At 50.2% G+C, this 25,953-nt stretch overlaps 7 protein-coding genes across 7 annotated transcripts; 5 read left to right on the forward strand and 2 right to left on the reverse strand.

Moving 5' to 3' along the window:
• Positions 1–565: 565 nt before the first annotated feature.
• EDD37DRAFT_662335 (pyruvate decarboxylase) lies at positions 566–2,739 on the forward strand. Its single transcript, XM_062819159.1, has 4 exons — positions 566–1,347; positions 1,407–1,748; positions 1,797–2,105; positions 2,208–2,739. The coding sequence occupies exons 1-4, from the start codon at positions 571–573 to the stop codon at positions 2,682–2,684; spliced, it is 1,905 nt and encodes a 634-aa protein (XP_062672418.1). The 5' UTR covers positions 566–570; the 3' UTR covers positions 2,685–2,739.
• Positions 2,740–3,771: 1,032 nt separating this feature from the next.
• EDD37DRAFT_655962 (allantoate permease) lies at positions 3,772–5,206 on the forward strand (the record flags this gene model as incomplete). Its single annotated transcript, XM_062818796.1, has 3 exons — positions 3,772–3,857; positions 3,923–4,541; positions 4,601–5,206. The coding sequence occupies 3 exons, from the start codon at positions 3,772–3,774 to the stop codon at positions 5,204–5,206; spliced, it is 1,311 nt and encodes a 436-aa protein (XP_062672419.1).
• Positions 5,207–6,701: 1,495 nt separating this feature from the next.
• EDD37DRAFT_605376 (thioredoxin reductase glit) lies at positions 6,702–7,845 on the forward strand (the record flags this gene model as incomplete). The annotated part of the gene is made up of 3 exons (XM_062814810.1): positions 6,702–7,135; positions 7,189–7,694; positions 7,766–7,845. 3 exons carry the CDS (start codon positions 6,702–6,704, stop codon positions 7,843–7,845), a joined length of 1,020 nt encoding a protein of 339 aa, XP_062672420.1.
• A 5,154-nt stretch (positions 7,846–12,999) lies between these two features.
• On the reverse strand, positions 13,000–14,823 carry EDD37DRAFT_662338 (concanavalin A-like lectin/glucanase domain-containing protein). Its single transcript, XM_062819160.1, has 2 exons — positions 13,586–14,823; positions 13,000–13,529 (listed from the first exon to the last, which is right to left on the reverse strand). Exons 1-2 carry the CDS (start codon positions 14,609–14,611, stop codon positions 13,179–13,181), a joined length of 1,377 nt encoding a protein of 458 aa, XP_062672421.1. The 5' UTR covers positions 14,612–14,823; the 3' UTR covers positions 13,000–13,178.
• Positions 14,824–15,641: 818 nt separating this feature from the next.
• Positions 15,642–18,647, forward strand: EDD37DRAFT_662339 (glycosyl transferase family group 2-domain-containing protein; the record flags this gene model as incomplete). The annotated part of the gene is made up of 3 exons (XM_062819161.1): positions 15,642–15,650; positions 15,697–17,814; positions 17,890–18,647. The coding sequence occupies 3 exons, from the start codon at positions 15,642–15,644 to the stop codon at positions 18,457–18,459; spliced, it is 2,697 nt and encodes an 898-aa protein (XP_062672422.1). The 3' UTR covers positions 18,460–18,647.
• Positions 18,648–20,879: 2,232 nt separating this feature from the next.
• Positions 20,880–22,688, forward strand: EDD37DRAFT_685122 (putative pantothenate transporter; the record flags this gene model as incomplete). The annotated part of the gene is made up of 5 exons (XM_062819886.1): positions 20,880–21,111; positions 21,223–21,781; positions 21,803–21,817; positions 21,909–22,587; positions 22,609–22,688. The coding sequence occupies exons 1-5, from the start codon at positions 21,089–21,091 to the stop codon at positions 22,686–22,688; spliced, it is 1,356 nt and encodes a 451-aa protein (XP_062672423.1). The 5' UTR covers positions 20,880–21,088.
• Positions 22,689–24,428: 1,740 nt separating this feature from the next.
• Positions 24,429–25,719, reverse strand: EDD37DRAFT_655966 (duf1479 domain-containing protein; the record flags this gene model as incomplete). Its single annotated transcript, XM_062818797.1, has 3 exons — positions 24,429–24,612; positions 24,639–25,435; positions 25,474–25,719. 3 exons carry the CDS (start codon positions 25,717–25,719, stop codon positions 24,429–24,431), a joined length of 1,227 nt encoding a protein of 408 aa, XP_062672424.1.
• Between the last annotated feature and the right edge of the window lie 234 nt (positions 25,720–25,953).

The raw sequence follows: 25,953 nt of genomic DNA on the forward strand, positions 1-25,953 counted from the left end.
GGTCTATATTGCCAGTCCCGAAGATTGCACTGTCGTGAACAGCAAGGCTTGATTGATGATGAGAAACAAAAGTCTTTGGGCTTTTGTGGATGGTCAAGTGCGGCTTCGTGAGCATCCAGCTAAATCATTCAACAAGATGGTCTCGGGTCAACGGGAACCCTCGTCCATACTTGAGAATCAAGAGCGGATTTAGCCTTTAAGAATAATTACGCCCTAGGTGACTTGCCGTCAATGCAAACGTCTCGTGAACCCCAAGTGCACACCGAATTTCACCCGTGCAAATAATTTTCTAGAGATTATATTCTCACTTCTTGGACGCGAAAGGGCAAAGTGCTACGTAAGCGCTGAGGCGAGCCATCATGATCGCTTAGACGCGGGTTGGAACGGTGTCAGTTGAGGATAGGTAAGTATCCACTACAGCCTCTATCGGAGGTGTCAAAGGTTCCCCGAAATGAATATGTTCAATGTCTAGAGGTTTGAGAGAAAAAGATACAGTATAAGTATGAGTCCCAAGTGGCTAAGGGTCGACATGAACGCTTTCCAGAGAGGACATCATCCGCTGTAGCAGATATGGGGTCCATAACAATGCATCAAGAAGACGACTTCGTTCATCAAACACGCCGAATTCCTATTGGCGCCTATATATTCCACCGCCTTCACCAAATTGGTGTCTCTCATGTCTTTGGATGTCCCGGAGACTTCAATCTGAACCTACTTGACCACCTCTACACAGTTCCTTCCATGAAATGGATTGGTACTTGCAACGAACTCAACGGAGCATATGCAGCAGACGGCTACGCTCGTGTCCGCGGGATCCCGGGAGTCCTTATCACCACCTACGGTGTCGGAGAACTGAGTGCAATCAATGGGATCGCCGGTGCCTATAGCGAACACGTCCCGATCATTCACATCGTCGGGACTACGTCAAGATTGGCTCGTCGGGACCGTATCATGATTCGTCACACCTTGGACGAGAACTGGGATCACGATACATTCCAAAAAATGTCTGAGCCGGTGAGAACTGGTCACGCCTTTCTACTCGAAGATTCGAACTTCACAAAGGACATCGATAATGTCATTCAAACATGTGTTCAGACGAGACGCCCAGTCTACCTCTATGTGCCAATCGACGTCCCAGATATCCTGGTCAATTCAGAGCCTCTGCAGAAGCCTTTGCATTTTGACATCACCAATCATGACAGAGATCACGAGGAAGACGAATTCATCGATGAAGCTGTGAAAATGCTGGCGGCGGCAGAGCACCCCGTGGCTTTGGTCGACATGCTGACTCACAGATATGGCCTGGTCAATGAGACCAAACAATTTTTGAGTCTTACTGGTCTACAAGTAAGTCAAGTTCCCATGTTATTCTTTGTTATAATATCATATGCTGAGACGTTGAACAGGCATTCGTTACGCCATTGGCAAAATCGGTGGTCGACGAAACCAGTGAGCATTATGGCGGGCTTTATAATGGCAAACTCAGTCCAAGCATTGGTGTGCAAAAACGTGTCGAGTCATCAGATGCTGTCTTTCACATTGGACCATTCCCATCAGACTCTAACACCGGAGGCTGGAGTCAGAAATTGCAAACCGCGAACCTGATCTGTCTTTCCTGGAACAAGGTCTCCGTTCGCGATCGTGTGTGGCACGGGCTCAACTTTGTACCCATAGTGAAGAAACTTGTCCGGCGCCTTGAGTTGCAGAAGTTTTCATTGAAGAACACGCTGGCTTTAGAAGACTGCCTTGTAAGAGACCTTCAACCATATCAGATGGCTGGACTAACATGCTCACAGAGTACTTCGGCCCCTTTGACAGCACCTACTGAGGCATCAGATCAGCTCGATCAACTGCACGTATGGAGAAAGTTCTCGCCCTTTCTACGCGAAGGAGACTGCATCATCGCCGAGGTGGGCTCCGCACAGTATGGCACACTTGAGCTGGAGCTCCCCGCCAATGTCACGTTCTTTACACAGCTTTATTATAGCTGTATCGGCTTCACAGTTGGTGCTCTTCTTGGAGCCTTAGTAGCTCAACGTGAGCAAGGTAACAACGGCAGAGCATGGTTATTTGTGGGAGACGGAAGTCTACAAATGACTGTCCAGGTATGTACATGCCCTTTCCACCCTTTGGCTGGCACCAGTTCCTGTCTTGTTCTCATTTCCCAGATACTTGACAAGTCCCTCAAGTTAACGCAGTCGGTCTAGGAACTTAGTACGATCATCAGGTACGACTTCAAACCGACCATTGTCCTCATCAACAACAGTGGCTACACCATCGAGCGAGTCATTCACGGCCCATTGAAGCACTATAACGAGATTTCGACGAGCTGGGACTATCAAAATATGCTTCGTTTCTTTGGAGCCGGACCTGCTACATCAGCTACATACTCTGCACGGACATACAGAGAGCTGGCAGCCGTGCTCGAGGACAAAACCTTTCAGACAAACTCTACAATTCAGCTACTCGAATTGGTTCTGGACAAATTTGACACCCCATGGATGTTGAGTGGGCAAATCAATATTGTGCATGGTAAGTTCGGTAAACAATTGGAAGCTTGGGACCGAAACTGTGGCAGGCAGAGGAAAGTACTGGATGGAAACCTATGGAGGAGCGAGTATAAGTTGTGCGCAAATCCATCCAATGTCTATCTAGAATCACGGGAAGCGACTGGCACACAATAGTATGCTAGTGCTCATCCTGCACATTTCTCCGTAGAGGAACATTTGTGACGCTGTCTTCGCTTTGAACAATAGCCAGCTTTGCATTGGATTATGTCGTTAATCACGCTGAGCGACTTCGCAGTATACGGACGTCGTCAAACCAACCGTTGAGACACAAAACAAATCATGACATCGAAGTTAGCGGGAGATAGATCGTTGGCGCTGCCTGCGGATCGACAAAGCTCTTTTCTTGAAACTGACGCACAGCCAGTCAAGGTGGTACTCGTTAAGAAGACCGAAACGAGGACTATGGCAACAAGAACCCTCGCCGGACAATCCTGTCTGCGATAGGCCTGGAGGGTTGGTGTCTTTTCGTGAGATTATGGTTGCCACTCTGCCGAAAAACCCAGAGCCGGGGAAACGCAATCTCCGGGCATTGAGAGCAGGACTGCCGTACGATTAAGCCTTCTCGCATCTTGTTATCATGAGACCTTGCTAACAGGTCCTCTTTTCATACCTATGGCCAAATTCCAAGATTGTTTATCAGGAGACCGATATCGTGCTTTTTGGGGCAGCCTTCAGTGACCGAGGCTTTACCCGAGGATATTGAATGTAAGGCGGAGGTGGGGATGGGATATGCGGATCTAAGCTAGTGCGTCTATGGTTGGGAACGGTAAAACGCGTGATTCTCCTATCTTTATCTTGGTGGCAAGACTCTATGAGATATCTTGATCCCAGAATCCAAATTCAGGATCGTAAAAGTATACCTCACGTTGTCAGCCAGAGGGCAACAGTAAATCTCACAAAGCAAATCAGGATCAATACAGCAATGGAGTCGACGAAGCCACCAGTCGGCAAAACGGAGCCTGGAGAGCACATGACAAGACTTCAGAGCCTCGAAATTGGTGAACCTCTTCACGAGCATGCTGACGATGCACTGCACTTTATTGAGCAGCACCAAGGCTTCACGTACACGCCAGCACAGGACAAAGCGGTACTCAAGAAAATCGATCGTCATTTGATGCCTTTGGTAAGTGTTCACTCCATGGAAACGAAGAATTCATTGTTAACGGTATGCAAGTTATTCTTTTCATATCTATTTCAATACATGGATAAGAGCATCATGGCTCAAAGCGTGGTCTATGGTCTTCGACAGAATTTGAGTCTTGTAGGCCAGCAATATTCGTGGTGTAGGTAAGTATCTCACATTTCTCGCTGGCATGGCCGTCATGAGTACAGATTTTATTGACATGCTCCAGCTCGATATTCTTCTTCGGATACTTGGCAGTCCAGCCGTTGACCGGCTTCTTGATGAATCGCATTCCGCTAGGACGATTTGTCGCAATAACATCTCTTGGATGGGCTATCGTTGTACTCTGCACCGCAGGTGCTTACAACTTCTCCGGTCTTATGGCTGCTCGCTTCTTCCTCGGCATGGCCGAAGGATGTATATCTCCAGCTTACGTTCTCATCACAGGAATGTGGTACAAAAAGGACGAAATTCCTCGGCGTACAACGATCTGGTTCGCCGCCAATGGTCTCGCTGTCATTCTCCAAGCACTCATCTCGTACGGCATCGGTCATATCGTCGGGACTGGAGTAGCGACATGGAAATGGTTCTTTATCATTTTTGGTCTCGCGAGTCTGGTCTTGTCCGCCGTTTTGTTTTACTTTATGCCGAACAGCCCACTCGATGCAAAGTTTCTCAATGAGGAAGAGAAGATGGTTGCGGTTGAGCGACTGAGAGACAACCGAACCGGCGTTGGAAACCGAGAATTCAAAAGGCATCAACTCATTGAGGCTTTGAAAGAGCCACTGGTCTACTACAACTTCTTTTTTGCCATCTTGGTCGTTGTACCGAACAGCGGAGTATCATTCGTAAGTTTCCATCTTTAGACTCGTTCACGCTTACTGTCAAGCGCTGACTTGATTCACAGTTCGGCGCCCTTATCATTGAGGGTTTCGGGTATGACGCGTTCGTCAGTTCCCTCCTTCTGATGCCTTATGGAGCAGTTATGTGTATCGGCCTGCCACTCGCTGGCTATATAACTTCGAAATATCCCAACACCCGGTGTATCAATCAATTCGCCACTGCCTTTCCCGCCATCATTGGCTCTGCACTGGTATTCTATCTGCGGGCAGACAACCAGGCAGGCCGTCTGGCTGGGTTTTACTTAACGGCCTTCTCCAACGCCACATTACCACTTCAGTTTGCATCCATGAATTCGAATACGGCAGGTCATACGAAGCGTTCAATTACTAACGCCATCATGTTTCTGGGATATGCAACCGGCTTCATCATCGGTCCACAGTTCTTCTTGACTTCGGAGGCTCCTGTCTACCAGACTGGCTTCAGAACTATGTTAATCACCTTCACATTGCTAACCGCTGCGCCAGTTGGCATGTATGCTTATCTGACTTGGCAGAACTCAAAGAGGGATGCAGCAGTCATGCATAGTGGAGGCGAAAACGTCTACACTGAGAATGAGGAATTCTTAGACTTGACGGATAGGGAACAAATCCACTTCCGTTATGCGAAGTGAGGACGGACTGTGGCTGGAGCAACGGTCGTGACATGCGTATGGTAAATGACGGCTTGGGTGCGAAGGTAGATTGAGCCACATGCATGGATTTTGTTGGATGCAGGGGGGTGATTCAAGTGTAGGGCATTACACGTACTGACTATTCTAGATATGGGTGCGGGCATCGCAGATGAATGCAGCAAAATGCGGCATATTCAGGTGAATTCGGACTATAATGTAAATGTCAGGGCATATTTATGCATCACACCTTCTGCGAAAAGCGCATACTTTGGATACCTAGAGACGCGGCATAGCACAGACTTTGAGGCGTCGCAACCCACGCACTCGACATGCGCGGTTATGGGCATCATATCACCGGGGCTTTGAATTGGGCGTCGTGCATGTTTGGAAAACGCAGCAAAGGGCAAGACAGTAAATAGTGGAGGTATCAACAGGATTGAGGTGCTGTCCGCTGTGATTGACGCTACTTGACCTCAGTGTGGTCGGCTAGCACCTCGCGAAAACTTCCTCTACCGGCTTAAGTTTGATTCATCTCATTGGCTGCTGAGCAAGGAGTATGGTGAGACCAGGACTATCTCCCCATGGCGAGTCGCTCGAATGATGGACTGGCCAAGCAGCTAAATCATGATTTATCTTTATATGTGACTTTGGTGCACCTAGATTATGATTCATTGAGTCTCCATTCCATATGTTCATCACCATCCTGTGTCTCACGCCCTCCAAGAGGATTCGCTTCGCTTCCTGCAGGGGTGGTGCTGTTTGCCCGCAGTCTGGCAGGTCGAATGTATGCAAAGTTCAGAGATTGCAGTCAGTTACAATTCCCCTGATCATTTATGGAAGGGTCTCCACTGAATGACGGCACTATGTTGAAACCTGCCTGCAAGAAGAGGCCACCACATCCGTTGGTTGTGTGAGATCATGGCAAACAATGAGTTCGAATACTTTGATCGGCGTCAATCTGGACGTGAGATCCAAACTCAGCACGAGGACCTCAGGTACCATCTCTGTGGCATGTACGTGCGCTTTTTGTCCAATGCTTTCAGGCCTACACCTTTAGGGAGCGGCTAGGGAAATCTAGTGGTCCCGTTTGCCTCAAGATGCCGAGCGGCCCGCCCATGCGCCCTGCTATCGTTGGTCGGCGACTTAGACCTGCATATACTACTCAAAACACTGGAAGAAGAACAGAACTCGCGAAAGTCTCCGCTACCAGAGCAAGCCACGGCTGACTTGGCCGCCTGATGTTCAGGACACTTTTACGGGCGAAAGACTGTGCAAAGTCTCCGATTGTAGAGACAGTTGGAACAGGCGCACGATGTCAACGTCTTGTGCCTGGGCGGCCATGGATTCTGATATATACCTCGCGTGTCAGCACAACTGGGTGCCGAACTTGATATTCAGCCAGTACATACTGTTTGAAAGAAAATATTGCGTGCGGTTACAATCATACAGGCTGCGACAATACACGCCTTTGCATTGACTTTCGTTAATACTCATTATGGCCTCAACAATCTACGATGCCCTCATAGTTGGGGCAGGTCCTGCGGGCCTTTCTGCAGCCCTCGGTCTATCTCGAGTTCACCGATCCAAGGTTGTCTTCACCAAGCCACTCGACGCTGGCTTCCGAAACGAAGGTGCGGAAGAAATGCATAACGTATTGTCCAGGGACTGTACTCCACCGGCAGACTTCCGTCAAATTTCAAAAGATCAGAACATGAAGTATAGTACAACCGAGTTCGTTGCAGCCGAGATCACCTTCCTCAAGAAAATCGAGCCCAATGATAAAGATCAGATTGCCCTTCCGAGCCACTTCGAGGCCCTCGATCGCGATGGTCGCAAGTGGCATGGAAGGAAGATTGTTTTGGCAACCGGATCAGTTGAGGTTTTGCCAACCAATATCCCTGGATACAAAGAGAATTGGCCCCAGAACATGTGAGTTCTCGACATTTTCGGTTCCAGAACACGTTATTGACTACCAGTTCCAGCTTTCAATGCTTGTTTTGCGACGGCCACGAGCGATCGCATCTGCCGTTCGGTATGATTGGCTTTTCGCCCATGCATGCACACGCCGCACAGATGGCCAACCTCTTGGTCACGAAAACGTCTGGTCCTCCTACCATATTCAGTAATGGACCAATCCCAGAGACTGAGTCGATGCTGAAGGCATTAGAATCAGTGAAAGCCCTGGGTTGTAAGGTGGAAACTGGCAAGATCGATCGACTTGTGCCGGCTGAGTCGCCAGAGGTTGGAGTTACAGTCCACCTTGAAGATGGAAAATCCATGCACTTGGGATTCCTGACTGATAAGCCGCCTACCGTGTTGGCCAGTCGAGACCTCATAGACCAGCTAGGACTGGAAGTTGAATCACACTCACTAATGGGGGAACATATCAAAGATCTTGAGCTGGGTGGTACAACAAAGGTGTCAGGAGTGTTCGTTGTTGGCGACGCTGGCACTCCCATGAAGGCGGTTGCCAATGCGATAAGCTCCGGTAAGTTGCGTTGGCCTAAAAGGTCACCGTTCTTTGACTCCTCATACTGACTCTGCTTCTCTTCTGGTTAGGAGCAAATGCCGCAGCTAACCTAACCCAACAATTGGTCATGGAGGATTTGCAGAAACTACTCACATCTCGACCGAATTAGGTGATGCATCAAAATGAGTGGGAGCAGGACCTGGCCACGAAGCCTCACCACCGTGGCCCTTTTGCTGAGAGCCTCGCTGATTGGTAGGCGTGGAAGGTCTCACCGAAGTCGCTCGCCATTGCGGCTGACATTGTTGTTATTGTCTTGTGGAGGGCGGGTCTGGCGGATGCGCATGTTGATGTTCGGGCCGCGGATTGAGGTTCCTTTCCATAGTCATTCGTACTGCAAACTATCAATCCAAGGGTTCACACAGGTTGAATTAACAGCCTGCCATCGAGAGATCCGTGGTTATTGCCTGCCTCCGCCGTTGATATTGGCGTTGATTACCAGTGGTCATTATCCAATATTTCTGTGAAGCTAAAAGGTCGCCATGACGGTGCTCGAGTATGGCAGATTCTCCATTGACTCTCTGTTGACAGGCTTTGTGAGTATTGGAATGTTGTGAAGGCAGTAATAAGTCCGCGGCTCAATTGTCGAAATCATCAGCCGATGTTTGGCCGAGCTTGATTGTATGCTGAGATCACGTGTGGCCTATCTTGTAGGCAGGCTGTGGCAGCGTCTTGGCGGCTGTCGTCATTGTTTGACCGCAGCTTCAAAGTGTCTGAGGTCGCCTCGTGACACCTTTTACCTTTCTCAGATCTTGTCGTAGTCCTCAAGGTGCATGATTCTACCCGCCTATGCTTCTGCTCTTCTCTCTGCCTATATTTCGCCATATTTCCTCTTCGTACTCGCTCATCTAGAGAGTATGACCGTCTGCTTTGTCACGACTCACCCAAGACGCGTCACCTTGTAGTGGGCAGGTTTGCCGAGCACCCTCGATCTCGCTCGCGAAGCGGCTGCGACTTTCATTAACAGTTCCTCCTGCAATTTCATCAACCAGAAACTCCAAGCCCAATGATTTCGGAAGATGTTACTCTGCACGCTGATAGTGCCAACATCAGTGCCACAGACGGCAGAGCGCGAAATCTCCAGAGACAACTTTAAGGAGCGCATTGCGAAGGTTGCAGCTTGTCGAGCCACGTTTTCCCACCTGGTGCAAGTTGGTCATACGCCTTCTGTGCTCCGATTGCGCCATCAATATTGAGGATACTGACAAATTGATGGTTATTGCCCACAATTGCGCCAAGCATGACGTGGAAAAATCGATGGTGTCCGGTGACGCAGTCGGGAGACATCTGATCTGGTCGCTGGTCCTAGCATCAGAGGAACAGGTAAAGTGCGAATGGCCATGAATTGTAAAATCTACGCTCCGTATAGGGATATGGCAGCCCATCTTGCTTGCTTGCCCAATTATTGGTCTCTTAGCGTCAGTGCGGCTGCAAATGACAAAATCCGCCCTGGTCCATGCTCAGCTATGAGACTATCCTATTACAGACCATAGTCCACGATCTTCAAAGCGACAAAGGCAATCATCTTCAGCGCATGCGGCCGCAGACCGACAACGCGATCTGCAGATGCGAGAACAGTTCCCAAACTCCTCCAGGTCTGCGATGACTTACACTCTCAATTTTTTTGCATGGTCATACCCTGCTTCAGGGTGGAAAGGAATCGAGGTGACATTTCGGCATGAATGGCTCGAGCGTCCGGAGTTAAAAACCGATAATAGGTCAATTTGGAAGAACTACCACCAAAAAAGGGTCCGTGCAGTTGTAACTGCTACTCTGAGCATTGCTCAGGCCCACCTCTTATCCTATCAAAGATGACAATAACGGCCCGTCCCGACACCATTCTGACACCAGTTCAGGATCTCTGCTACACTTTCTCAAAGCAGAACTTTTCCCCTGGTCTATTCCTCGATTGTCGACTCATAGAACTCGGCATGCGGATCGTGGTTCCTCTTTCAAGAGATCAGATCCCACGTGTGAGATCTCTCGGGGCCTACCGACTGGTCAGCCATCTATTTGGGAACGGCTGAAGTGCTTCTAGACCTCATGGCACAAACCACATCAGGTAAGGCGTCGCAAGATGCCTCTGAAATCATCATATCCTCCCCACTCATCGATCCTTTATTGGCTATTGAACCATGAGCAGAGGCGCCCGATTCCGAGACTCTGTCAAAGCGTGGTCTGGACCAGGCGTTGCTTTGAATGAACTCTACCATGGATGATACCTTGCAAACAAGTCATCCAGCTATATTAAGGTGGGTTGTTGCTCTGACGACGTTTATCCTCATCATCTTTACTTTCTGGTGCAAGCAGACCACGTTCACTTATACTTTCTTTCCACGTCTGCCATCATGCATTTCAGCAAAAGTTTCCTGGCCGCTGCCCTGTTGCAGCTTGCCAATGCGGCACCAGCACCGTCCTCAACTGCCAGCGCCCTGAGCTGTACCAACTCTGCCAGCAATGGCGTCACTTACAATGGATTTACTGTCCAGTGTGGTGTTGACTACATCGGGGGCGATATGAGTATGACCTGGACATCGACATTCGAGAGTTGTATCGACACCTGTGCTTCCACCAGTGGTTGCATTGATGTATCCTACCTCAACGGTGCATGTTACTTGAAAGATGCCACTGGCAGCTACAACACCAATTCGGTCTGGGGAGCGGTGAAGCCAAGCTCAACCTCAGCCGCTCTTTCATGCCCTAGCTCAAACGGGGCGTCGTACGATGGTTTCACGATCGCTTGTGGCACCGATTACTACGGTGGGGACCTGAGTAGCCTGTGGTCTGGGACTCTCGAAGTCTGTCTCAGTACTTGTGCGTCCACGAGTGGATGTGTAGGTGCTTCTTTCGCCAACCCCTACTGCTATATGAAGAGCAGTATCGGGACGGCACAAAGTAACTCCGGCGTTATTGGCGCAGCCAATCCTTCCGCTTTGACCAGCACTACCACCACCACCACTACAACGACAACGACAACGACATCGTCGACAACCTCGACTACCACTGCGGCTTCCACTGGCCTCTGCAGTAGTGGCACCGGTACTGCGACATACACTACCGGTGGCGAGAAATTCAGTGTTGTTTGTGGTTGGGACTACTATGGTTACGATCTCTCTAACCTGCAGACGACGACCTTGGAGTTGTGCATCTCATCTTGTGCATCCAACAGCCAATGTGCGGCCGTATCTTGGACTAATGGTTGGTGTTACATGAAGAACGCGGTTTCGGTTGGTGGGTCAAATTCGGCTGTCATGGCTGCTGCTCTTAGCTCGGCGGTGTCGACCACGACCTCTACGACGACCTCTACCACTACTACTACCACGACGCCGTCGACCACCACCACCACCACTACCACTACGCCGTCGACCACAACCACTAGCAAGACGACTACGACCACAACCACTACATCGTCGACGACAACATCTACGACGACTACGTCGAGCAGTACTACCACCGTTCCAACAACCACAACTACGAGTACCACAACTACCGTGCCAACAACCACGACCACAACCACCACTACTACCGTGCCAACAACCACGACCATAAGCGCTACAAGCACCACCACCACCACCACGGTACCAACCACGACCACTACTACCACTACTACTACTACTACTACTACTACTACCGTGCCAACAACTACCACCACTAGCACTACAAGCACTACAAGCACTACCACCACCACGGTGCCAACAACTACCACCACTAGCACTACAAGCACTACAAGCACTACCACCACCACGGTGCCAACCACGACCACCACCAGTACCACCAGTACTACCACAAGCACTACAAGTACTACCACCACCACGGTACCAACCACCAGTACCACCACAACTGTACCGACAACCACGACCACTACCACCAGCACTACCAGTACTACCACCACTACCACTACCGTGCCAACAACCACAACTACTAGCACGACTAGCACGACCGTGCCGACAACAACGACCACCACTACCACCACAAGCACCACAAGCACTTCTACCACCACCACTACCGTGCCAACAACTACTACTACCACAACTACCGTGCCAACAACCACTATCACTAGTACTACTACCACTAGCACCACCACCACTGTACCAACAACCACTACCACCAGTACTACGACTACAACCACTTCTACAACCACCACGACTACCGTACCCACAACGACGACCACAACCACTACAAGCACCACTACTACTGTTCCAACAACAACTACTAGCACCACCACCACTACGACAAGTACAACAACCTCGAAAACTTCGAGCACCACCACCACGACTACTGTTCCTACCACGACGACTACTACCAAAGCTACTACTACGACCACAACTACGACAACGACAACATCTGCAGCCGCCACTGCACTCTGCACCAGCTCGAGCAGTGGTACCAGCATACAATATTACACTGATTCTGCCGGGGACAAGTATGAGACTGGCTGCGGTTATTACGTCACCGGAAATGCTCTCAGCACCACCACCACCTCTACATTCGAGCTTTGTCTGTCGGCTTGTTCAAAAAACAACAACTGCAACGGTGTCAACTATGCCACTAGTAGCAACACCTGTTATCTATTGAGTTCTTACAACTCATATATGGCCAAGGGGGGTTACGATGCAGGATATATCTCAAACTGATCGAGCAACTGATTAGGTCATCTTGGGATATATGATAGAGACACTTTTGAAAGACAGCACGCCAGTGAGCGCATTGTATGGATGCGGGATTAGCTTTTTAACAAAAGCTCTTCACATCAGCTTGATAGATAGCGGTAATTGAATTCAAAAGCTTTTTCACATGTTAAAACCTGAAGACTTCTCTTTGCTGCCTAGCCAATCTCGCCCTTGTTGAAAACCACCGACACAGCATCCTGATCTGGGCCATAGAATCCCCCTATCCTGTCAGTCGAACAGGAGGTCGTGCTGAATAGAACCTGGAGTTGTGCGCCATCTGTTTGACCGGGCCGACCCCGTGAAAGGCTGACCACGAATGTGTCGTCGAACCGTGCTTGTGGTGCAACACCCAACCAAATCAAACAAATTAAACAAATTAAACTTACTGCCTTCCCTCCCGTGAGCAATACTTTCCTGACGTATTGCTCTTTCTACGACGTGAAAAGGTTCGAATAACAAGCACTCAAGCTCGAGAAACACACATTAGGCATACTGCAAACAAAGCTAAATTCCATGTTGACACTCGGACACGATTCACAGCTATCTATTGCAAGGGGACCTCCTCAACTGGGCGGGAAACGAGCCCTAAGCATTTACCCCTATCAGCCGAACTGGTCAAGCATGGCGTTCTGGTATCGTCTTGGACACGGCGGGATCTGATGTCCATGTCCAATGCCCGTGCTGGTTCGTTTTCTTGGTCCATCGGCTCTCGACAAGACGGCAGCGAGCATCACAATTAATTCGTCTTCATTGTCACAACGTGGTAGAAAGCTTTCTAACTCTTACAGCTGCCTTGGCTCCACATCTTGACTGACTTGACGGTCATCCCTCTCTTGTCACCTTCGCCCCAAGTCGGCAGCCAAGTATCTTTCGCATCCCAGAATTCGCGCGGTGCAGTGAGACTCCCGTCACCCCAGGGCTTGTTCGCGACCCCATCTTTGAAGAAACTGTTGGTTGCTCCGACCGCAACATTGAGAATGAGATAGAAAGGCTGATCAAAAGGAGTATTATCTCGGCCTGTCTGGGCCCAGGGATTGTTCAATGCTGACTTGTTGTACAAAGTAGACCCGAACTCGCCATGGTCCCACATACTTTGGTACTTATCAAACTTTGTGAACATGACTTGCTAGAAGAACTGTTAGAAGGTCTTGTTTGATGACGGAGCTTGTGAAGGAAACTCACCACTAGCCGAGTGTCCACATACATGAACAGATACTTCTCTGACCATTCCAAGCCAAACGTGTGGAATGCTTCTGAGTAATCTGTTCGTCGCAGATTGTACTTTCCGGATGTTCTCCAGAATGCGTCGGCTTCCGAGATGGGACCCCAATGCAAAGTGCTCCCTACGCTGTCACGACCATCAGGGTAGCTGGCGCCAGCATTCCCTTTGAACTCGGCTATATCAATCTCGCCGCTAGCAGGCCATGCACCATAAGCACCCACACCGTGTTCGCCCTGCGGTTCAGGCATCATCCAGATAGCGGGCCACAGCCAATCGCCTTGTGGCGCCTTGGCAACGACTTCCACACGGCCATACGTAATGTTCTTTCGTTTTGAGGTGTTCAAGCGGGCGCTTCGTACGGGATTGATCATTGTTCCGGAAGTGTCATTGCTGCGAATCGAACAATCGTTTGGGTCGCCGGACACGGCTGTGCAGGTGCCCGCCGTGGTGAGATTCAACACATAGTTATCATTGAGTTGTGCAGCGGTGATTGACGTTGACTCGGTGGTGAGGGTGGGGACGATGTGCAGACCCTCAGCGTCAACATAGGCGTTCTTGGGATCCGTTGTGGTCCATTCGAAAGAACCGGAACCAAAGCCTCCTCGCTGGACCTCGAAGCTCCAAATGTCTTCGTCCAAAGCCTTGAAATCGTCTTCCAGCACCAGACAGTACTGGAAATTGGACACGGAGCGGTAACTTATGAAACAGATCACTGCTCCGATAAGCACGCCGATCACAATTGATCCCCAGAATATGATCCTTTCCCACTTCTGACGGGGATCCTTTTGCTCCAGCCAAGGTTTTGGGTAGTCTGATCCTTGAAATCGGGACGATCTGAACTTTCGTTTGACTCCAGGAGGTCTTTCTACACCAGAACTAGATATCGAAGAGGCAGCATCCTGGGGAGTTTGAGATCCGCTGCTAGACCCCGCAAAGGGGTTTGAGTGACTCGACAGAGATGGAGAATAAGATATGATGGCACTCATGATTTCACAAGAGATGCGAGGAGCGGCCGGTTTGAGAAGAAGCAATAAGGTGCTGGAAAAGCGACATGAACATTTGAAGCTTTATCAATGAAATTTGTGGTTTCTGGATTAAGAAGGCTGCGTACTTCCTCCTATCAGTAGTACAGCAGCTTCGATCATAAAAAACGTGGCACCGTCGAGTGCACAGACGTGCCGCAAAGACTTGCTGCTTGCGCTCCAAGTTCCGGGGCTCGATCTTCTAGAAGAACTGTTTTTCAGCGCCCTGGGTCCGTGCACCAGATGAAGTTTATCAGACTCACATCGCGTCCCGAGAAGACGGTAAGTGGTGGAGACCCAGGCTGCGCTTAGCCTCTTTTGGATAAAGCTCGTGTGCGCCTTATTCCAGTCTTTATTAGACATGTTTAGCCGCACCACATCCAGATGAGGTCCTTGGTGGCTGACTGTTAAGTACACATTCATGTGCGTCTCACCGGGCTTCACGCCACTATTGGGACAAGTGCGGCCAAGATTTGCCTTCCATACTTCGAAAGCTTGTTGAGTGGAGGAAAGCAGTACACCATTTGCCTTCCGACTAGGCTCCAAAGCCACGAGATGTAACGCAATGCTGGCTCCAACGAGGTATCACACACAACGAAGAAGTTCTAGAAGCCTTCCCAATCCGAAGTGGCTTCACTGTCATTGGTGAGAACACATGAAGTGGTAATGGCTTGGGACTGGCTCTTGAAAGCGCTTGCGGAAGCGAGGAAAATCATGCAAGTTAGATAGTGGATGCTCAAGGACCACTGAAATCTTTCATATACAAAGTCCGCAGATCTTGCCCCATTCCCTGGCCAACTACATTCTCCCAATTCCCTCTTGTATGTCTGCCCGCCTCAGCAAAAACATCGATAATCCCCACGTCCAAACGATGGGATCATATTTCCAAAATACATCTGATGCCTTTGGTCACCCCTCTCCATCAGGAGATGCTAGATGTCGACCAACGTCGCCCTCGATTTCTTCCGGGCCCTCCCAGGCGTCTGTCGGTAAAATGGAACTTGTAGGTCCAACAGTGTCTTTCGATGAAGCCCACTGACCAGAAACAGCTTGCAGAATACCTTTTCCGAAAGTGTATCCAGCAAAAGTGGTTCGAACAAGACGACGAACTCTCATACCACGAGCTCCAAGCAGACTACCTTGGTATCATTCTTCGTTCAGGAGGAGACTCATACCACAGCGAACCTGCTGGCCTCCTTGTAAACAGTGCGCTTTTAGACGTTGTCAGACATTTGCAAGTGCCAGCTGCAATGACCATGAGATCTAAAACGGTCGTGGTGCTCCTGAATGAAACTCTTAGCAGCCATTCGACTACCACAATCGATCTCTCTGGGATCACTCTTCACATTCTCGAGAGCGTCACTGATATCGATAAGACGATCATGAACTTCCGGCCCTATAAGACCATATATCTCTGCAGAAGGGAAGGTTTTCTTCTCATCTCTGCTGAGCATGGTCAAGCCTTGCTGAAGCGGGGGAGCTATGTCGAAGATCTGATGATCGGTTACCTCTTTGGTGGACTAGGACGAGGTCTGGAATCTGATACCGACGTTGCGCCCATCACGCGTCCAGCGAACAAGCCCTTACAGACACTTCAACCATCCATTGCTCGAATCCTTCCTGACTTGCCCCAGACTGCTTTTCAAGACTCGGCGTGGCAGGAAAAGATCAATGCCATTCAAGTGGCCATTGACAAGGAGCAACAAGGAGACAACACTTTCGATGTGGAAAAGGAGGGGCAGGAAGCACCTCGAAGAAAGTTCTTGCTCAATCATGCAATCATGGTGGGATTCGCAATGGTACTGACCGTGGTCGTGGAGATGGCCTGTATCGCGAAGATGGTCAGAGAGGTCCAGCTGGACGGCAGCTACACCAGATTTGCGCTTGCCGCCACGGTGCCCTTGTTCGCGACGTTCTCGCTGTTCTTCATGATTGTGACCAGTGGCTCTTTGTGGCAACTCTTCGGTCCAGTCTCACCTCTCAAGACGAACAGCAAGTACTACTCTGCAGTTGCACCAAAGCCCGGTCGATACCCCGGACTCGAGTTACCCCACATCACCATCCAAATGCCTGTCTACAAGGAGGGCTTGCAGAATGTGATCATCCCAACAATCATGAGTGTCATGGCGGCTGTCAAAAAGTACGAAACACATGGTGGCACCGCTACCATATACGTCAATGACGACGGTATGCAACTGGTTGGGAAAGATCTGGCCGATGCACGCAAGGCCTATTATTCCCTTAACAGTATCGGATGGTGTGCTCGACCACCTCACAATGACACGAAAGCGAAAAAGAAGACGAATAAGTGGCGGAAGAGCAAAGACTCTGAGAAGGTCGACCTCGAAAACGAGGACACAGGAGTTCATTTCATACGCAAGGGCAAATTCAAGAAGGCCAGCAACATGAATCATTGTCTTGACTTTTCTCTTCGTGTTGAAGATGAATATTGTGAGATGGCGAAGCGACTTTGCGAAGAGCGTGGTTGCATCGAAGACGACCTCACAGCTCAAGAAGAAAGTCTGATATATGAACAGGCGAGAGATCAAGTTCTCCAGAATGACGGAGGCAAAACCTGGGCTTCGGGTGATGTCCGAGTGGGATCCTATATTCTCATCATCGACTCCGACACACGAGTGCCCGAGGACTGTCTCCTTTATGGCGCCTTGGAGATGCACGAGAGCCCAGAAGTGGCTTTGATTCAGCATGCTTCCGGGATCATGCAGGTTGTACACAACGCTTTCGAGAACGGCATTGCTTTCTTCACGAACTTGGTGTATACATCCATTCAATTTGCGGTCGGGAACGGAGATTGTGCGCCCTTCGTGGGCCATAACACGTTCATCCGTTGGGATGCTCTTCAGTCCATCTCCTGGTTTGACGAGGACGATCAGTGTACCAAATTCTGGTCTGACAGCCACGTTTCAGAGGACTTTGACGTGAGTTTGCGATTGCAGATGAACGATTTTGTCGTCCGTCTGGCCACCTACCATGATGGTGGCTTCAAGGAAGGTGTCAGTCTCACCGTGTACGACGAGATTGCCCGTTGGGAGAAGTACGCTTATGGCTGCAATGAGTTGGTCTTCAATCCTTTGTACCAATGGCCATACAAGGGTCCATTTACCCGGCTTTTCATGCGCTTCGTCTTCAGCAAAATCAAGATTACAGTAAGTACCCCAGCCAGTTCAGCTGGTCTTTCTTTTCACACGCGACGACCGTGTACTGACGCCTCTTGTGAACAGAGCAAGATCACAATTTTTGCCTACATTGGAACATACTATGCTGTTGCCTCAGCCATCCCTCTGTCACTTGCCAACTATTTTATCGTGGGCTGGTTTGCCAACGACATTGATCAGTTCTACTTGACTTCGTGGCAAGTGTTTGTGGGAATGGCAGCGGTTTTCAACGTCCTCTCACCAGTTGGCTACTCCATGCTTCGACACCGACTTGGAAAGACTACCTTCTTCGATGCTTTGAAGGAGGGCATCAAGTGGACTCCCATGTTCCTACTTTTCTTTGGTGGCATTTCATTCCACTTGCTCAAGGCCATCTCATGCCACTTCTTCAGCATCAACATGGAATGGACAACGACCGCCAAAGAATACAGTGGAGGCTTCAGAGTGGGTCTCGATCGCATTGTTCGCGATTTCAAGTGGATGTACCTGATCGTCGCGATGCTGACGGGAGGAATGATCTACCTGGCTTGTTTTGCGCCTTACGGCTGGACGATCGAGGATTTTTCGGCAATCGTCCCTCTGGCAAACCAAGTGGGCTGCCATGCTTTGTTGCCTTTCGCGTTGGGCCTCTTCTAAAGGTGGTAGGCAGGAGACCTGGCAATCTGTGCCACATTCTCGGAATGGCGCGAGTGGATCCCTCAGCTGGCGGTTTTCTGTGAGCACGAATAGCGTTAAATTAGAATTGAACAGGGAGCCGAAAAGTCCCTAATTGTAACGTCTTAGGCATGATGTAGTGTCAAATCTGCTCTGCGTGTCGTGAATCCCCACCATAGAGTTAGAGAACACGGCACATTTGTGCAGCAGTCTTCTTTGCTGGGATCTCGCTTACTTGCTCTCCGGAAGCTCGGGTCAAGCACAGGCCAAGAGAGAAAAAGTCCTTATGCGAGCATGCGTGACAGTCACTTCTCCCAAATCCTGGTCTGAGCGCAAAGTCCACGTGGGAAGAGAGCAAGAGCCAACAAATTCAGGCACATCTACGTCTGCGTGCACGGTCTCAACGGTCTGTCACCTATCGTGGGATCAGATCATGGGGTCAACAACAAGTGACAGTAGACTCTCATCTGTGATAATGGTTCTGTGAACGCCCATGCAAGGCTCGTTCCAAAATGGTCACTTTCGTTCAGAGACATGCTATGACACCCGGATGATCTCCCCGAAACCACTTGACAGCCGACCTTCCCAGCTTACTGAGGCCCCAACGATTGCGCGATAATCGGTCTTTCTTTTTTCCATGACCGGGCTTGGCGACTCGGAGGACTTGATCGCTTGATGGCCTGTGCGCTGACACACCTTGCGAAGCTCGAGCCACCAGGGTCCGCTACCACGTTTTTCCAGGTCAAGGTGCCACGACGAACACGGCTGGGACTCATCTAATTATCCGAACCTGCTCAGATCGAGCCAATTGAAGACCCATAGACGCATTTCGTCTCAAGTGGCTGCTGAGTGGCTGCTTGCTGCAACCTGAGCCCTTCATATCAAGCTGGTATCTTCCTTAAACTTCTGATAGTACTGCAGTGATAGCCCGTGTACTCCGCTGAAAAAGGTGCATACTCCGTACATGTGCCGATTGTGGCTGAAAGGCTTGACCACAGCAAGCCACAGGTTGCTGCTGTACCAGAACCTCTGACTGTTCTGGCAGTGGAGAGCTTGAGACCTTACGCTAGCTCTTCGGAATCGAAGATAAGAACGGAGCAACGGAGATCGTGACAAGGTTGTCCGTAGTCCTGGCCATAGACCGCATGTCCTCGCGGAATTTGTCAGTAAGGTGTTCTTAACCCCAACACCTAGGTGAGTCAGCTCGCTCTGAAAGCATCAATCTGATCTTCGACTGTCTCTGGCGAAAATTGCGAATTACTTTGCGATTGCGCAGTGACCACCCACCACGTGCGTCTAACCTTTTTCCCCGTTGCTTCTGGCAGTTCCTCCCCCGTGACATGCCCAGGTCTGTGCTCTCAGACAGATTTCATGCGAAGTACTTCTCGCTTATGAACTATGGTACCTGGAAACACGCAGTAGCTTCGCACTCGGTAAACCATCGTGGTTGGTCCCAGCTCAGGCCAGAGTAGAGGACTTCCGTGTTGTCGATTTGATTCGATTCTTTCTGGCTCGCAGGATGACGGCCGCCGGACCTGGGTAACACTCAGATGCACACTGACTCTCCTTGGGGCCAGGATCAACCGAATTGTTTCGATGACTGGCGGATCTGCGGCTTCCACTGCAGGGTTCTCAACCTCATTGACAGAGGAGAGTGCTCTGAGCCTTCTTCAACTCAAAGGTTGACTTACTCATCTCCTTCAGATCTTTTGAGGAGCAATCCTGTGCCCCTACCACATACGCGTGTTGGAGGGCAACAGTGTTGCCACCATCCGCGTCGTGTTTAAGGGCCCTTTCAGTATATGAAGGGTGACAACGCAGTATCGCCCATCAGCACTATCTGCCTGCGGTGAATGAGTCCTCCCACGCCCTCGAGGGAACACATCGTCAGGAGGTGCGATAATGGTATTACAGACACCCAGTGCGAGTTAACAGGAACTGCTAGACGAAAAGACTTGTTACTTTGATTTCGGTGATCTGTATGCTCGTGAGAATATGCTTGAAGCTGGGGAATATGAGGAGTTGATCCTGTCATTCTCCCAACGAATGTCGAAATGCGAGCTTCTGCATCACGTCATCTGTTGGCATCTCACACAATCCCCAATTCTGGCATAAAGCTCCATCTTTTTGCACATGCTTTGACATCGAAGGGGGCACGAGGGACTGTTGCTCGAGAGTCGTACCTACACGAAAGTCACGAACATGTTCATGCGTCCGTTCTTTTGTGCATGCTCGAGTACAGCAGTGGAGTGATCTACGCACACACGAAGCTGTGGTTGGCTGCCAAAATGAGCCTACGTTTGGTAGGTTCTGCTAGTGCTTTTTTCTGCTTGTCGTCAATATTTCTACATGGTCGTCGCAATGCATGCATGCAGGACTCACTGTCAAGGAACAGCCTAGGCGAAGCACATCAGAAATACTGTTATGGCGCAACCGGTGCATGTGCATCTGTTACCGGCCAAAACTGCCAGGATGTTCATGCATGAATGGCGCAAGAATGGCGCAACCAAGAGTCGAAGGGATTAATGTGCAGCCCTGCCCGACAGTTCACCATATGCCAGGACTTTGACAAAAGCTGCAACATTTCGAAGATAAACCATCGTGCGTGAAAATGTCCACCGAGAATTCCAATTCGTTGAAGCCTACCCTGGAGACAACGGTGGTGGATGATTCAGTCCCTACCACTGGGCCAAGCACACCGACTGCACGAAGCTGGCCTGATGTTGAGGAAAAGACCCGGAGCAGAAGGAGTCGGATCTTTCGCTCAAGTGAGCGGTATGTTTGGGACGACCCAGACAAGCCAAAAGAGGAGAAATGGTTCCTGTTCAAGCTCGACATACTTCTGCTTACCATTTCCTGCCTTGGATATTTCAGCAAGAACCTGGATCAGGCTAACATCAATAATGCTTATGTGTCTGGAATGAAGGAGGCACTCCAAATGAACGGCAATCAACTCACTTATGCGGGCAATGTCTTTACCGCCGGCTACGTTCTCGGACAGCTTCCAGCAGTCATTCTGGCCACGCTTATACGACCCTCGATCCTTATCCCAACCATGGAGATTCTATGGTCCGTGTTCACCTTTTACTCAGCCGCTGTCAAGACCTCGTCCCAGTTGTACGCCATGCGCTTTTTGATTGCAATCTGCGAGGGCACTTACTTCCCCACCGTGGATTATCTCCTTGGGTCGTGGTATACCAAAAATGAGCGTGGCAAACGCATGACCATCTTCTACGCCACCGCCAGCTTGGCTGGTATGTTCAGCGGATATTTGCAGGCGGGAGCCTACAAAGGGCTCAATGGTGTCCTTGGTCATGCTAGCTAGCAGTGGTTGTTTATTGTTTGTGGCATCATCAGCTTGCCCGTTGGCATCATGGGATACTTCTTCTACCCTGATTTTCCTGAAACGACCCGCGCCTTCTATCTGACAGAGAAGGGAGGTTGAATGGGCACGGAAAAGGTTGCTTGCTGATGGCATGAGGCCTCTCGGTGCTGCGGCTTGGGAAAGGAAAAATATCTTTCGCATCATGGCCCAATGGCAGTTTTGGGTCCTGCCGGTTGGCTACTTTCTGGTGCAATCCAGCTATCCAATCTATCAGCCTGCGTACGCTTTGTGGTTGAAATCGAGGGGCCACACAACCTACCAGATCAATGTCTGGCCAACAGGCCAATACGCCAGGAGTGTGGTTGTACAGTTGTTGGCAGGCATGATTTCAGACTCCCCTTTGCTCCGTGGCAAACGCTGGCAGACAATCATCGCTATGCAAATCCCCACCATCTTTGGATGCATTGTCCTCGCCGTCTGGGATGTTCCGATCGGTCTCAAATATACGGCATACTATCTGACGTACACTTGCGCCGGCGTTCCTGGAATATATTATGCTTATTATTCGGATTTGATGGCACATGATCATGAAATGAGAGGCTTTCTGATCGCGGCATCGAACATGTTCAGTTATATCCAGTCCATTTGGTGGACACTTACGGTTTGGAGAACCACGTTGGGACCTCGTTTCCATGCAGCATTCATCGGTGCGTCATGCACCGGCGTCGGGCTTTGTATACTTGCAGTTGTGCTCAGGGCACTCGAGCTACGTGATCAAAGAAAACGTGTCTTGGTTCACGAGGAAGACAGCGGCGAAGCTGTCCCCGGTCCAACACGTAGTGTTCTCGAAGAAAGTGGAAACGAATTCGCAGTGCCACATGTCTGAGAAGCGGAGGATGGCATGTTGACGAAACGAGTCATGTCAAAGCAGCGGCGGGCTCATCGAATGTTGACGCTGCATTTTTGTGACAATGAGTTGTATAGTCCGGCGCGATAAGGGGTATCTTAAGAATTTGGGCGGATGAATCTGAGGTAGTGAATCATGCTGCAACAAGTATGGTTGCGCATGTGCATGCACAACTGCGCTACCGGGGAACGTTGCGAGTAAGATTGTCTTTCTGGCAGGACCAGGTTCATCATGTGGTACAGGGCAGGCATTTGTTGTGCATGGTGGCTCTGCCACGGAATAGGGGTGTGGCCTCCTCAAGAGGTTGGTGAGATTCTCGTCCTCGACAACCACAAGTGTCAGTCCAGCGTTCAGACACAATATGGGTTGCCGGATACATCATCCAGTGTAACTGCAGTATCATGTTTTGTGACGCATCTCGCTGATCATGGCCCCAATGTGTGCTTTTTTGACAGTCCAACTCTTCACATATCGAGCTTGTCCCTTTTCATCGGAGCCAGATTCGAGAGGAAACACCACTGATAGATTGGGAGGGATCATCGAGCGGCACGCGAACGAAGGAATTGTTCCAGGCTCCAAAGGGACATTTGACTCTGGTGTCGTCGAACTTGTAGACTGACAAGCTCGGGATGTGACCTCGTGAGACCGTGATCGGTCCGCCGGCGGTATACTTGCTCATGGCGTGCTGGGAGTTGTTCAAACCCAATAGTCCTGCCGATGTAGGCTGCAAAAAGTGCATCTGCGCCATTCCCACATGGAGAAAAGTTGTACTCTGTGGGAAGGAGGGGGCAGGAACATGTCAGGTTAGATTAGTCGTGGTCAAGCAGGAACAACAATAACCAACGCACAATTACTCCCGCACTTTATCCGGTGCAAACTGCGGTCGCATAGCGTCGCGATCACTTCGACATTTGTTCCTTCTGTCCATGTCACGTTCGCAGTGTCTTCCACACCGTGGACAGTTCCTGAAGTGTTCACCTGACGCGGCCTCTTTCTTCAAGGAACGTAACATTCCGCGTTCATGATTGCGAACAACAGGTATCCGACACTCGAAAAATCCCTCGTCCGGAACGACAATCAATCATATTCTTTCCCTGGGAAAGGCATTTCTGACTGAAACAAAGAGAGCTTCTCAAATGGTGCCTTCGAAGCCGTTTTCCCTGTTCGAGTCTTACCATATCTGATGTTGGCCGAAATCATGTTCAAGCCGTTCTTCTCCTGTCATGGCACTGGCCGTCGTGATATGAAAAACAACGGTTCGATGCACGATACAGATGCAAGAGCAGATGCAAGAGCTTCAGGTACATGGACACACTACGACCCTCGGTCTCACGGTCACCAATGCCAGGACGATTGAATGAAAGCTAGTCACGGAGAGCCTTCGAAGATACTGCAAATCCACAGCTCAACCTGTGTTCTCTGCGCCCATGTATCTCGTGTTTGTTGTGCATTGTTTTGCCCACGAACGCGTGAGGGTGTCCCTTCATGTGTAGGCTCAACAACCGACCGGTTGGATGTCTTCTGTGAGCTGGTGTAATATCCTTCTAAAGCGCTTTTGCACAATGCTTCAACACCTCTCCTGGTTATTTAGCTGTTATTGACACGATTCGAAGATCAGGTTGCAGTCGCCAACTTCCAGGGACTCAAACTCCCTCGCCCAGTGCCCTTCTTCCTTCATCACTGATACTATCTAGGTCTAACGCTCCAACCATCTTCCTTTCATTTTGCGTACTCAGCACCAGCTCCGGGCCTGCACCATCCAGGTACTTGTAATCCTCCGGAGGATTCCCTTCCAATAGGTCCCGCCAATAACTTCGGATATACTCCTTGTTTTTTGGTGTTGACGGCGCCGCAGGGATATATACAACAGAGGCCGGCTCCCTCCCCTTGTGTGAGGTCTCGACTGCATGACACATATCAGCGTGCCACCAAATAGTGTCGCCCGGCTCAACACGTGGCGCACTGACAAGCGTTTGTTCAAGGCATAAGTGTGGGTGTGAAGCTGGAGAAAGCAGCTGTGAGTCCCAGCGGTATGTGCCAGGAAACCAACCTGTTTCGGTATCAATGGTCCAACTCTCCGGATCCAGCAGATCGCATTCTTCCGGGGGCGGCTTGAAGAAAGGTCGAAGAATCATATACGCGGTCACCGCCTGAATATCAGGTAGCAACATGAGGCCTCCTTCGCCTGGAGCGCACGACGTCAGCGCTGTCCAGCCCTGAAACCCACGAAGTACGCTGCATTGGGCACCGCCAGGGAACAAGGAGGAATTTGCTGCACGTCGGTGTGTCAAGTCGTACGGATCATATTCTTCCGGCTTGCCAGACAGGATTCTCGAGTATGTCAGGCTATACGGACCGTCACACCAGCGCACGAGGCTTCCCCCATCGATGTGTGGTCCTAATCCCAGGAAATCCTGGCCCGGTTGGCGAATACGCAATGCATCTGGATACAGGACCGGCAGCAACTGCGCGGATTGCTCCTCTGGTGTCTTCAGCGTGCCATCAGAAAACAGTGAGTTGATGAGATACTGCAAGTTGAGTTGGCGGGGGTGAGTACGCAATTTGAGCTGCACGGGTGAGGAATAGAGGTGGAAAATGGCAGGATTCTTGGCCGGCCAACCTGTGATATTTTCCCCGTTGTCCGCCATGAATTGTTGCAGATCTTCAAAGCAGTCCGTGGCTTCGTTATGCGGAATCACGTCGCGAACGATGAAGCAACCGGTGTCCTTCATGCGCGACAACGTGATATATCACATGACATGACTTGGTCATAGGTGAGTACTGGTACTGCCGATGATCCTTGCCGGGCGATCCTCGATGTTATCTCCTTCAACTTGTTGCAAGTCTTGATCCATGCTTGCTCGAGGTTGTCTGCGCCATACTCAGCAACCAAAGACCTCTTCAATTCCAGTTGGAACGTGTCGCTCGGGTCGTTGTCCTTGGGTATGAATGAAGGCCAGCCCGCAGGCCATGTTGTGGAGGCCGAAGGTGGGATTGTTCTTGCTGGCATATTGGTACGTCGATGATGTATGTAAGATCACCGAAGCAGCATGCTCGAGAAATACGGCCAGCGACAGGGTCCCGCGCCGAGTTCGCGGCGCACTTGCTTTCTCACTGAGATCGAGATGGAACAAACTCGAGGCCGAATCTCCGCCCCTGCTGCACGTCTGTGACTTTTGCCCAACACCGAACGTTTCGCCATCACGAGGTCTTGAATTAAAGGTCAAGCGTACTCTCGCGGCAA

This window comes from Exophiala viscosa (genome assembly GCF_022695815.1).
Source record: "Exophiala viscosa unplaced genomic scaffold EDD37scaffold_2, whole genome shotgun sequence".
In the NCBI taxonomy this organism is placed as follows: Eukaryota; Fungi; Ascomycota; class Eurotiomycetes; order Chaetothyriales; family Herpotrichiellaceae; genus Exophiala; species Exophiala viscosa.

Coding starts and splice junctions, on each gene's coding strand:
- EDD37DRAFT_662338 (XM_062819160.1), bottom strand. CDS start 14,611: ATGAGTGCCATCATATCTTATTCTCCATCTCTGTCGAGTCACTCAAAC. Junction 13,530..13,585: donor ATGTGGACACTCGGCTAGTG/GTGAGTTTCCTT, acceptor CAGTTCTTCTAG/CAAGTCATGTTCACAAAGTT.
- EDD37DRAFT_662335 (XM_062819159.1), top strand. CDS start 571: ATGGGGTCCATAACAATGCATCAAGAAGACGACTTCGTTCATCAAACA. Junction 1,348..1,406: donor TGAGTCTTACTGGTCTACAA/GTAAGTCAAGTT, acceptor GACGTTGAACAG/GCATTCGTTACGCCATTGGC. Junction 2,106..2,207: donor GTCTACAAATGACTGTCCAG/GTATGTACATGC, acceptor CAGTCGGTCTAG/GAACTTAGTACGATCATCAG.